At 40.8% G+C, this 12,252-nt stretch overlaps 1 protein-coding gene across 2 annotated transcripts; it reads right to left on the bottom strand.

Annotated features, from left to right (window-relative positions):
- Nucleotides 1-242: 242 nt before the first annotated feature.
- On the bottom strand, nucleotides 243-10,752 carry armh4 (armadillo like helical domain containing 4). 2 transcript variants are annotated; one of them, XM_084737635.1, is made up of 8 exons: nucleotides 10,458-10,752; nucleotides 7,594-8,426; nucleotides 4,319-4,705; nucleotides 2,870-3,019; nucleotides 2,601-2,759; nucleotides 2,441-2,472; nucleotides 1,117-1,266; nucleotides 243-1,020 (listed from the first exon to the last, which is right to left on the bottom strand). In XM_084737635.1, exons 2-8 carry the CDS (start codon nucleotides 8,405-8,407, stop codon nucleotides 946-948), a joined length of 1,767 nt encoding a protein of 588 aa, XP_084593761.1. In that variant the 5' UTR covers nucleotides 8,408-8,426; nucleotides 10,458-10,752; the 3' UTR covers nucleotides 243-945. The 2 variants fall into 2 exon arrangements, with proteins under 2 accessions (XP_084593761.1, XP_084593762.1); XM_084737636.1 differs by having other exon boundaries at nucleotides 1,132-1,266.
- Nucleotides 10,753-12,252: the final 1,500 nt, after the last annotated feature.

Here is a 12,252-nt window from a genome sequence, read left to right as displayed (position 1 = left end):
ATCTACAGTTAGAAAATCCTAAAGATTAAATCCGACATTGCTTATCACCTTTTACGTCACGTTACAGCCGAGAGACGCTCAGCTTAGTTTAGCTTGGCTCAGCATAAAGACTAGAAATGAGAAACAGTTGGTCTTTCTCAGTCGCTGTAACAAAATCTGCTAAGCAAAGCCTCTGAAGTTCACTAATTAACATATTTTATTTTGTTTAGTGTGTAACACTTTTGGTACCTTTGGACAGTCAGGCTAGCTGTTTGCCCCCCATCTTTGTGGCTAAGTTAAGCTAATGGCTGCTAGCACCAGCTAACATATAGACCCATGAGTGGTATCAGTCTTCTCTGCTAACTCTTTGCGGGCCAGCTAATCAATTTGCCAAAACGTTAAACATTTCCTTTAAATATCCTAGATGTGTAGCAAGAAATAAAAATTTATTTACACTAACACGACTGACCCAAGTCAGCTACATATACAGTACACATATTTACATTGTTTATGTCATGTAACTCTTCTACAGCCCTTTTTTATTACTCAACAGAAAACCCGCTGGTCCACACTTTCCCCCCTCCACTCCACAAAGCCAAAACCTCACTTTCCCAGCAACACTATCATCCTGTCAACACCCTACTGAGCAGCAACATTATTTTTTATGTCAAAGTGCATCACACCAGCCCTACTGAGCCATTAGAGTCAACATCACCTGACAACATTCAGAAAAGTGCTCACATTGGTACTTTTAGAAAGGGGAGCGAATACAAAGCTGACCTTTGTGCAGCCTGTGCAAATTGTGCCCTATACTCTGTCACACTCTGTGGATCAGATGAGTCATAGCCAAACAGCCTGGGGTGATTGGAGATGCGGTAGTCATAGCGACAATGGGGGGTGTTCGCCGAGCCTCCTTCACAGGAGCATCATTGGTCACAGACAAAAAAGGAGCCCAACGGGGCCTCGTCAGAACTCGTCCTCAGAGCTGTCAGCCAGCAGCATGGCCTGGTCCTGTCGGCTGGTCCCAGGCTCTCTGGGTTGCTGTGGCGGGAAAATAAACTCATTATTACTCAATACAAGACTGATACTCAGTAACAAATGATAACAAGTGATAATAGACACAAGTAGGGTATTGACCTCTGGCTGCCTGACCTTCCTCCTCTGGTGTTTGAAGCTGTTCCTCCTTTTGCGGTGAATCATCCTGATGCTGTAGAGGGCGCCGACGATGAGCAGAGCCCCAGTGATGCCAATGCCCACAGGGGCCAACATCCCAGACACATAACCTGCCTGTCAAGGATGGAGACACAGAGGCCAAAACTGTGTCATAAACAAGTCTAATGCAGGTCAATACATTTAATCTTTTACGCCAAACTGGTGACAGTAATTTTTTGTTACTCCAACAGGGGTAAATGGTTCATTATGGACTACTTTTAGCCGTGGATGAATACACATTTAGTGCTCTGGTTATCATTTATGGCAGTGGGATAAAAAAATATATAAATAAATAAATATAATGCCCATTCACCACATTCATGCACTGGCCATTTTCCTCTTACAGGAGGGTAGAGGTAGGAAATCTGACAAAACGATATGATGTCACTGCTTCCTGATTAAGCAGCAACTGAAAAAACAGTAAATAGTAAAAATCATTAGCATTCAACCACTTCCTGGCTAACATTTCTGTCTGAAAGTATTACCTGATACAATATAAAGGTATAGATTAATTCTGAAATATCAACACACATCTTGAAGAAAAACACCAGCTTGCAATGTAGTGTTGTAAGTATGATAAGGAGAAATGTAAGATCACACCAGTAACCCTGTTTTAGCTGCTAAGCCTACCTACTTGGACAGAACACAGCAAGCTTGAATAAGCCCTGTGGGTTTTGGTTCCAGGCTTAAAGAAATGTTCCAAAATGTGCGATGATATTTCAGAATAAATTTACGTTTTTTATAAGACATCATGAACACTTTCAAACAGTAATCTTAGCTGGGATAGGGTTGACTGCTAATGTTAGTTGTCTCATGGAAGCTGACAGATTATCAAATATGTTCTTTTAGCTTGTGACCCTCTAGATTGTCTTTTCAGTTGCTGATCAATCAGGAAGTGATGAAATGATAATGATTTGTCAGATTTCTTACATTTAAATGTGATGTGCGACCAGGTACACAGCAGTACGACATTTGAGCTTCCCACCCTGAGTGTGATGTCAGAGAAAAATGGCTGCCATGTGAATGTTTATGATAATGAAGCAGCATGTCACCCAATCCAACAGTCTGGCTCATTGATGTGTTATTATACCTGTTAGTAGGGTCATTTAATTTATTTTAGGTTTTTTAATGTTGTGTGTTAGCAGTGAGAAAATTAGGGAATATTGTCAGCTTTATCCTGAACACTTTAGTGAGGGAGTTTTTTGATATATGATCAAGACTTTGAAAGGACAGCAGGGGGCAGTCTTACCTTTTCTCTGATCAGCTCTACCCAGCTCCGCACTGGAAGAGAAGAGTCACAGATTCAGCAGCAGCAATTTAAATGTTTCAGTGTTTCTGGTCGCAGCATGTGGGTACGAGCAGTAAACACAGTTTGTTAAATTGATGAATTAGAAACCATGTTGTCATACTCAGCCCCTGGTTGCGTTGAACCCAGACGGGAGGTGGAGGGATGAGGCTGTACGGAGGCTGCGTTGAGGATGTTTTAGGCATTTCTGTTAAGTCCTCTTCACTCTCATCCTCCATTGATTCCTCAGAGTTCTCATCATCCTCATCTTCATCTGTCTCCTCTGTGGGTAACAAAATGAAAATCATCTACTCAGCAACTATGAAAATTAACTTTAAAAAAATCCTAATTAAGATGAAATCGTTTTTTAGCTGGTGATACAACTCATCTTACCCTCAGACTCCATCTCCTCTAACCCTGATCTGGATTTGTGCACCGGCTGATGGGTTGCCATGGTAATCGTTGTCATAGCATGCTTGAAGGATGAGAAGGAGAGGCCAGTGGTGGGCAAATTCTCCTCGAGGTTGGGTGTCCTCACAGCACCTACGTTTCATAAATCACATGACACAGGAGGGAAAACAGAAGTGCAGGTTTTCACACACTGTGTGTACAACTGCAGCTCATTTTAACATCCAGTAACATGTCAGAGATCAATCAGTCACGTCTGTTCCTATATATCTGAAATTTAGTTAGTGATGTAACGATACCTGAAACTCAAGGTACGATAATATCAAGATAATGAGTCCTTGATTCAATATATATCACAGGAAAAAGAAAGAAAAATTATGACTTGGAAAAAAATTCTTGTTTTTGAAGTGCTTCTGTTTTCCTTCTTTAATGGAATACTATTAAAGTAGCAGTCATGACCTAAATGTGCCAAAAAAATTGTCAATAAATGTACAACTGTAAAACAAAAACAATCCAGCAGTAGCAGTGCTTTTATAAAATAAAAATAAACATAAGAAAATAAAATAATTAACCATGTGCAATTTAAAAAATGAACAATTTGTTCTAACTTTGAAAAGTAAATTTTTCTATTCAAATTAACTTGATATAAATTTATACTCGAGAAAAGATGTTCAATAAGCTTAAGATACACCTACAACTCTTCAGTCACGCTAACAAACAAATTTGATTTCTTTTTATATTCAACTCATCGTTTCAAGTTAAAAGACTTCAAATTAGAAAAAACTCATGTTATAACCTCTGGAGTGTTCTGAAAATAAATGCTAAAGCTTCAAGTTTAATGAACTTGAATAAATTAAAATGTTGATATTTACATTAAGTTAATGAGAAAAAAATAGCTGATTCTTGTATGATATTTTACATGTAATATCAAGATAGATATCATCACAGTCTAGTACGGAATTGAGACATTTTTTGTGTGATATCGCAATATTCAATATAATGTTGCATCCCTACATCTGTCACATCTTCCTGGTGCATTCAAGTGCTGGTAAGAACTCATGTTCAAAATTATGGATTCTCAAGCAAATGTCAAGTGTCTGTAAACTCACATTAATGCTGAAGTGACATGAATTCTAACCAGAAGCTGAACAAGCTGAAATATTGTTTTATCAAATAAAGACAAAATATAATATGTTGTACTTAATAGCAAAATGGTGTTGCACAGTCATGACATAGTGAGGTACTATAATCCCACTTCCAAACTGGGATTAAATGCATATTCTCGTACAAATTTAGCACACAGTACATAAAGTAATTGTATTGTTTGTCCTGTGTTGTAAGCATTATGGTACATTAAATAATTGTCCCATAGAGCATTGTGTTGACATTGAGATTGAGTTATTCATTTTGGTCCTGCCACATCACCCCTCTCACCTCTCTCAGAGTGATCCTCCAGCTCAGTTCCGGCTTGCCGCGGTGAAACAGATGGGCCCGAGGAGCTGATTGGCTCCAGCAACTCAGCACCAGACGTCTGCCAAGGTGACGTCCAGTCTGGCATCAGCAGGGGCGGTGCATGTGAGGGACCGTCGCTGTCTGTCTCCACGGTGACCAGCTGGTCCAGGTCTACCTCGGACAGAGGCATTCCTCTGGTCGCCATGGCAGCGGGAGGCTGAGCGCTGCCGGGCACCTGTGTGACCGCTGCTTCGGCCGCTGCCCCCTCTGATGTGACATCTTCAAAAGGCTCAAAGATGAGAGGGAGAGACTCTGACGACATGGTGCCCTCTGTGGCCTCATCCTGAGACAGCGGGACCACTGTGTCCACTGTAATCATGTCAACACAAGCACAGAGACACAGTGAGGGCCAGGACATGTAGCACGGTATCTGATGTGTATATGTAGCATGAATCTAACAGGATAGATCTTTTTCATACTTGTCATTTTGACAAGAAATACCATTACCAAAGACAATAATTACGGTTCTTTTCCATAGATTGTCCTTCCATTGGACAAAATGTGTTAAAGTGCTCTCTGGACAAAACATGATAAAACACCCTCTAAAGTGCCCTTCCAGAGGACTAAACGTGAAGCACTGCCCTTTCAGTGGACAAAATGTTATAAAGTGCCCTCTAAATTCCCTTTCAGTGGATGAAACATGATAAAGTAATCTCTAGAGTGTCATTGTGGTGGACTAAGACCGGAGATATACTTGCTTTTAACTATGTGTTTGTATCCGCACCCCTATCAATCCCTCCGCATCATGGCTGCCTCGCTTATCCCGTGTCCGTTTGGAGTGACGGTTGTGCGCATCCTCATAAATTACACCGTGCAAAAACACCACGCATACGTCAATGCAAACATGCGGTTAAATAGAAAGTATACCTCCAGCCTAAGGGTGACAAATCGTCCTCTAGAGTGTCCTTCCAGTGGACAAAACATGCTGAAGTACATTATGACTACAGATGCACTGGTGCCTGACCACATACAGCTAGTACACTTATTTTTTTTCCCACCCCTGCCCCTCAGACAGCCTCCACCACTTAAACTAGGGCGAAGGAATGAGGACAAGTTGAGGGACATGCAGTTTCTTTACGCTCAACTCTGCTGACAGCTACAAATATATACATTTTCTATCAGCAACTGCAGTCAGCATATAGCACTTCATGACAGAATACACTGAACCGGGTGCCTCTACAGACATGCAGCGTTCTCATTAGGAGCACTTGCACACTCCCAGAGCTGAGTTCACAGTGCAGCTTAGGCACAATGAGAGGGGGATTGTTTGGAAAATGGTTCTTTCTAGATAAGAGGCTACCACAGAGGGGGCTGTCACAAGAAAAAAAAAACTGCTCCCACATATCTCTTTGGCATTTCCTTTAGTCCAAAGCATTTCTAAAGTAGGCTGAAAAATACTTATAAAGACTGCAATCCTTTTACATAATGCCGTTTTGGGAATTGAGAGGTTTTTTGTCAGATTCCTTTCTGTTGGGAGGAAGCTTCATCAAACAGACAACCCCCAAATGGACGGCGGGAACACATATTGGCTCAGACAGACTCCTTTAATCCATTTCCCTCTCCTGCCTCGCTGAATAATAACCTGCCTGCTCCTTTACAATACTCTGGATGGGGAGTGTGGAGGGTGGGAAAGAAAGAGAAGAGGTTTCAGAGGGGAGGGGGGGGTAAGAAGGTAGAGAGAAAGAAGGGTTGTATCCTCCAAAGACTTGTATAACACACCCTGCCACCAGCCTTTTCCTGGCAGTTGTGTGTGTTCTCGTTTTTTTTTTTTTTTTTTTCTTCCAGGCTCGAGTCAGGAATAGAAAGTAATTAGACTGCCACGGGTCCCAGCTGGGGTTCAAAGTGGAGCGTGGAAAAGCGGACGCCTTCTTTGCCAATCATCAAAGGCAATCTCTGCCACTAGACGTGTCGCTTTCATTTCCGCCTCACACTTTTTAATGAAGTCTCCTGAAACCCTGAAAACTCCAGCAAGATGGAAAATACGCTGCTCGCTGTTGTGAAGGGAGTTCTTGACAGCGGAGATTTACCTCACACCACTTCTGGTAGGGATTTTGTGTGTCTAAAGTTTGGACATGTTGAATTAATGACTAATACAGGGATTACAGAAAGTTTTACCCCAATAAAAATCCACCATTCACCATATTCACACAGTGGCCATTTTCATCTGACATCACGCTCGGGTCAAGGTCAAATGGTGTTCAATCAAAAGGATGATGGCGTATAGCTGTGCTCCAGGTTGTGATTTGTAAAATCAAACAAAATCTGACAAATTGTTATAATGGTTCATCAGCTGTTGTAATGGTGTGTCAAACAAGATAGCAAAACTAGATGATCGTCCCAAAAATGTAGAGGAAGGATGAGCAAGAGCAGCTTGAATGTGTTAATGATGAGTCCAAAAAGCAATTAATTCTATAGTGGACAGAAAGTCCATTAAAACAAATCCAAAGTCCAAAAGAAGAAAGTCCAAATGACACAAAAATGTGACAATGAATTGACAAAGAAACAGAAAAAACACAAGGACAAAATACACAATGAACAAATTAGGCACAGTTGAAACAAGTGGTTATCAAAAGGGGTGGGAAAAGGGCAAAGAAAGGAAGTAAAGTCACAGCAACAAGAGGAAAGAACTACAAAATAAAACAGGAAATGACTGTCAAAAGCCCAAACCATGACAAAAAGATGAGGAACATGGACCATATTTCAAGCCACAACAACATATGTGATAACCCATTAGCTACCATTAGACCACAGCTAACGTTAGCATTAACCACCTCCTAGCTAAACATTACCATGGTACATGATGATATAAGAAAGGTGAAAATAAGTTCGTAAATATCAAAGGAAGGATTAAAATCTGCCTTTCCTATCATATTGTGTAATCAAATAGTAATGTTAGCTTAGAAGTGACTGAATGCTAATGTTAGCTGTCATCTAATTGTTACTAATGGGTTAGCAGATATGTTGTTTTACCTTGAAATATAGCACCATGTACACCCAGATTTTACTATCCATTGTCTTTTCAGTTGCTGATCAACCAGGAAGCAGTGAAATGGTAAGGAGCCATCAGATTTCATGAGCTTATACAAGTTACAACCTGAAACACAGCAGTACGACATCATCCTTTTGATAACAGCATTGACCTTTCTATTGTGATGTCCATCAACATTAATCATGCTTTTCTAGTTTTTCTGCCTTACCTCCGCTGGGCCTTGCTGCCTCAGTCCACAGGCTCTCTGGTCCGTCCTCCCTGGGCATCAGGTTTGGTCCGATTTCAGGCAACAGGGGGTCGGGAAGGGAGGATATTGTTGCTCCATCGTGGCCCCAAATCGACACAGACGTTGAGGTCTGAGGGGAGACAAAGACCGTGGGAGGGATGGGACTGTAGGAGGTCAGCTTCTGGAGCCGTCCTACAGGATTTGCAGGGTCTGTAGAGGATGATGAGCTTGTTTCTGGGTCTTTATCCTGGAGAGAATCACTCTCCTCCTTGGCTGTGATGCTTAGCTGTGGTGGAGCTGTGGAGGAGGCTAAAAATCCATCTGTGGTACTCAGGGCTGTGTCCAACTGCTTCCTGGGCTCACTGGTGACAGGTACGTCCTCTCTTTCAGCCTCTGGATCAACAGGCAGCACTGAAGCTGCTTCTGACTGTCTCTGAGCGTCTCCCATCTCAGATGTGCTCTCGACCTTCTTTACCTCGCTGCTTTGGCTCCATGCCTCTCCGCCAGCCTCACTCGGCCCAGATCTCCCATCAATGCTGTCCCCGTTTTCTGTCTGCGTCACTGAAGCTGTCCCCTCAGGCCCTCCTCCTGCACCTACATTCAGTATCAGGCCAGTCACATGTTCTGTATCTGAGGGTTCAGACTTCAAATCTGTGGTGTGTGTTGACCCAACAGTTGTTAGTGAGCTGTCACTGTCCTGCGTGGGGGTGAACTCTTGGAGGCGGACAGGGTTTCCATAGACACAGAGACAGGTCCCAGCCAGGAGGAGGCGTTGGAACGTACCAAACATCAGCATCTCTGTCTCCTCTCAGTGCCTGCCGAGAGTGAAGGCAAATGACAAATGCACTGTAAAAATAAAGTATTAAAAAATTTTTTGCTTTAACTTTAAAAAGTTAGTTCCTTATATCTGATTACACCAAATTCCTGCATGATGTTTCACAGTAAACTCTTCAGTCACCCTGATGAATATTATTAACAAATTTTGACCATACATGTTTTCTTCAAACTATGAAAAGGACGGATCTCAGTAGAGTTTTAACTATCACACAATGCATGCTGGGAAATCAGCTAATAAGCTGATTGTGTTTCTTTAGAAACATGTTTTAATGAGTTGATCGAACACTGTACAGTACATTCATTCAACTCATCATTTCAAATCAAAAAACTCTGTGCTAGAAGTCATATTTATAAGTTCTGAAGTGTTTTGAAAATAAATGCTAGACATTGTACATTAATTGACTTTAAAAAATAAAACATTGTTTTCTTGTTTTTCTAGTCAAACTTGACACTAATTCAGTTGTATTTGAGAAAACATGCTTAAGAACCAACAACTGATGAACCTTACAAATGTTTTCTTTAAATTATAAAAAGAAGGGTCTCAGGAGAGTTTTAACTATCAAGCAATGCATGCTGGGAAGTCTGCTTATATTCTGATCATGTTTCTTTCAAACTTAATTGAATGAGCTGATTGAACTATATACACAATAAATTCATTCAACAAAGTCAAAAGACTTCAAGTTAGAAGAACTTGTGTTTGTAAGTTCTGAAGTTTTCTGAAAATAAATAGAAATTTGAATTTTGATTAAACTTATAAATATATATATGTTTAGTTCATGAAAAGAGATTAGCCCATTCCCTTATATGATTTTTAAACTTGTATATTTACATTAAGTAAATAAGAAGAAATTTGTTGATTCCACAACTGTATGATTTTTTTTTACATTTCACTAATAGGCTTAACTGAGGTGTGAACAGTCTCTGCCTGCAACTTCTATGCCTTGTCATTCAGCAGACACGTGGACGGACAGAGAGACAAAGCAGAGGTGGAGATGTCTGTGAGGGAAGATGAGGTCTGGTGACATGGCACATTGCTAAGGCGTGCAGCTGTGGATTAAAGGGGTCAGAATGCAAAGTGAGGACTTCATATAGCCTGTGTGATAACCACAGAGAACAGGATTAACTGTGCAGCTCTGCCTCTGCTTTGATGCTGCAGTTGCACGTTTTTTTTTCCTTGAATAATTCGGATGAGATTCCTTTTCATCTCAGACTCTTCTGTTCATTTCGGTATGAATAGAGGGAAATGCTGGCCACACACACACACACACACACACACACACACACACACACACACACACACACGCACACACACACACACGCAGCACAGAGGGAGAGAATCTGACACAGCAATCCTTAGCACCCCTCCGCACTTCAACTATAAATAGCACCAGCAGGTTTTCTATCCTCCAGGATCCTCTACAGATGGATCCATGAATGTTACATTTTCACAGACCCGAATCTCTCTGAAAAAGAGGACAGCTTTCAAACAGCTTACATGCACATGGGTTAAAATAAACAATGCAAAACCCCCAAAACTGCAATAATCACATAATAATCCATCACTTCTGGGGGGGGAAAAAAACGAAGAGACTCGAATGTGTGGTGTTCACAGGGTGACACCCTTTCCTTACATGAGTCAGACAAACCGTCTGAGAGAAATCATCATCATCCAGCCCTGATGATGATGATGATGATGATGATGCACAGTCCAACAATGTCACAATACAACCCACTTTTCCTCCTGCGCACCTCCCCTGTGATCAATACAGTTAACGCACTCAGCCGGTGTCTCCATCACCTGACAGCACAATCGCTCCAGCATCTGTACTGTAAACAAACTGCGGTGTTTGAAGCACATTTTGCCTGCACAGAATGAACATGCAGGACTAAATCTTTGCCTCACAGACCCCGGGATGCAACCCCTCAAACAGCACCATCACATCCTGAGACAGGAGAGCGAAATTCGCATATGGTAACATACAGAAATTTAAAAAAAAAACTGCCTTTACCTTCCAGAGTTCATGACGGATCGCCGTGCCTGGAGGACGCAGAGCTTCTCCTGCAGCAGTTCGCACGGATACAAGCAGAGGATAGTGTGGTGTGGTGGTGTGGGAAGCAGGCAGAAGGAGAGGCTTGTTGTTGTGCAGCTCAGCGTCACTGACTCCAAGTCTCAGTCTTCTCTACGTATGTCCGCCTGCTTCTCAAGTGCTGCCACCAAATGCTTCAAACCTGCAGGATTCAGTCAGAAGGAGAGACTCTGACATCTGCGTTATTATGAATCCTGCTGCCTCCTTCGAGTGCATATACTTCTTGTTCATTTTCCACTGCCCAGCTTTAAATATTTTTCCCCAAAGGGTCACATGAGGCTCGTGGTGGTGCTGAATGGACAGCTCCTTCACCTCGAGTTGACAGGGTCGACCCCTTCAGAGAGGGCAGACTTTCACTGAAACAGTTTGTCATACTATAACCTAATTATTATATGAAACTTTTGTAAAGAACAGGTTGCATACCTTATTTAAAGGGAATCACATTTGTTACAGCAGAGGCAAATGTATTAAAATAATATTCATGCATAAATTAAATTAAATGCAGTAAAAGTCATACAAGAAATTAGATGATTCAACTAAACATTTTTTTTCATGAACTTAACGTAAATATACAATTTGAATGTATTCAGGCTCATTAAAATTATATTTTCTAGTATTTATCTTAGAACTACAGAGTTAAAACTCTCGTGAGACCCTTTTTTATAGTTTGAAGAAAATATACAGGATGAAAACGTGCTGTGTGTCTCTAATACATTTGAAGATGGGGTATGGTTCTTCATTTTCACAATAATAAAAAAAAATGCAAAAAATGATGAAGGTTAGTATTGAAGTCAGACCCCTAACACTTTACAGTTTCACATATTGTCTTTGTGTCAGTGCTGGAATGAAGTACAGGAGCTGCTGAAGCTGCAAGTTCTTTGTGTGAAGTGAAAAACTGACTTTTCAAACTGAGAAAATATAAAAGAAAATCACATTTGTTTGAAATGTTCATCAGTGTGACAGGAGAGTTGTTGGTGCTTACTGAACATGTTTTCTCAAGTAAAACTGAACTATTATCAAGTTTACTTGACGAGAAAGGTTTACTGGTTTTGAATCATTACAAAGTTACCTCAACTTGTCTTTACAAATTTAGTCAACTTAAAAATGGAATACAGTCTGGACACTAGCCTTTTAAAGTTAAAACAAATACTTTGATTTTATAGTATACTAATCTGCCTTGAATTGTTGGTGAATTAATATTATTTTCTAGGCAGGTTTATTTATATAGCACCATTCAGACACAAGACAGTTCAAGGTGCTTTGGTAACTTTATCCACACTTGCATGATGATGACACCACACAAATGTTATATCAGCACTTGAATGAAAATGTGGCTCATGAAAGGGATCTACATGGGATATTTTCAATATATTGTGGTAGCACCTGTGTTTACTCTATTTCATGCCAAAAGGGCTGCTGTGAAAAAAGGTCAATCATGCACTCCCAGCTTTTACATTTCAGTGTATTATACACAGCATATAAGCGGCAGCATGCATGAGTGCTTAGTATAAGTAGTGATGTATGTGCATATTTATAATCATAAGTAACATTTTCAAGTCACAAGTCCTGCAGTCAACACTGAAACAGTCATAGTATCAAAGACATTGAAGGTTTCACCTCCAATTAAGATCTCAAATTCGTCAATACCAACAATGAGGTGGGATATCTAGGCAAGAAATGACTGAGAATTAGTGTAGCAGTGGTGTGATTACGGTAT

This window comes from Lutjanus erythropterus, chromosome 15 (assembly GCF_056507025.1).
Source record: "Lutjanus erythropterus isolate fLutEry1 chromosome 15, fLutEry1.hap2, whole genome shotgun sequence".
NCBI classification, from domain to species: Eukaryota; Metazoa; Chordata; class Actinopteri; order Lutjaniformes; family Lutjanidae; genus Lutjanus; species Lutjanus erythropterus.
Note: the sequence above shows the minus strand (reverse complement) of the source record. Positions and strands in the feature narration are given on the sequence as shown.

What these genes read in the sequence shown, in the direction of transcription:
- armh4 (XM_084737635.1), bottom strand. Translation starts at nt 8,407, where the DNA reads ATGCTGATGTTTGGTACGTTCCAACGCCTCCTCCTGGCTGGGACCTGT. An exon ending in GGCAGCAAGGCCCAGCGGAG is followed by an intron (nt 4,706 to 7,593) that starts GTAAGGCAGAAA and finishes ACATGATTACAG; the next exon opens with TGGACACAGTGGTCCCGCTG. An exon ending in GGAGGATCACTCTGAGAGAG is followed by an intron (nt 3,020 to 4,318) that starts GTGAGAGGGGTG and finishes TATGAAACGTAG; the next exon opens with GTGCTGTGAGGACACCCAAC.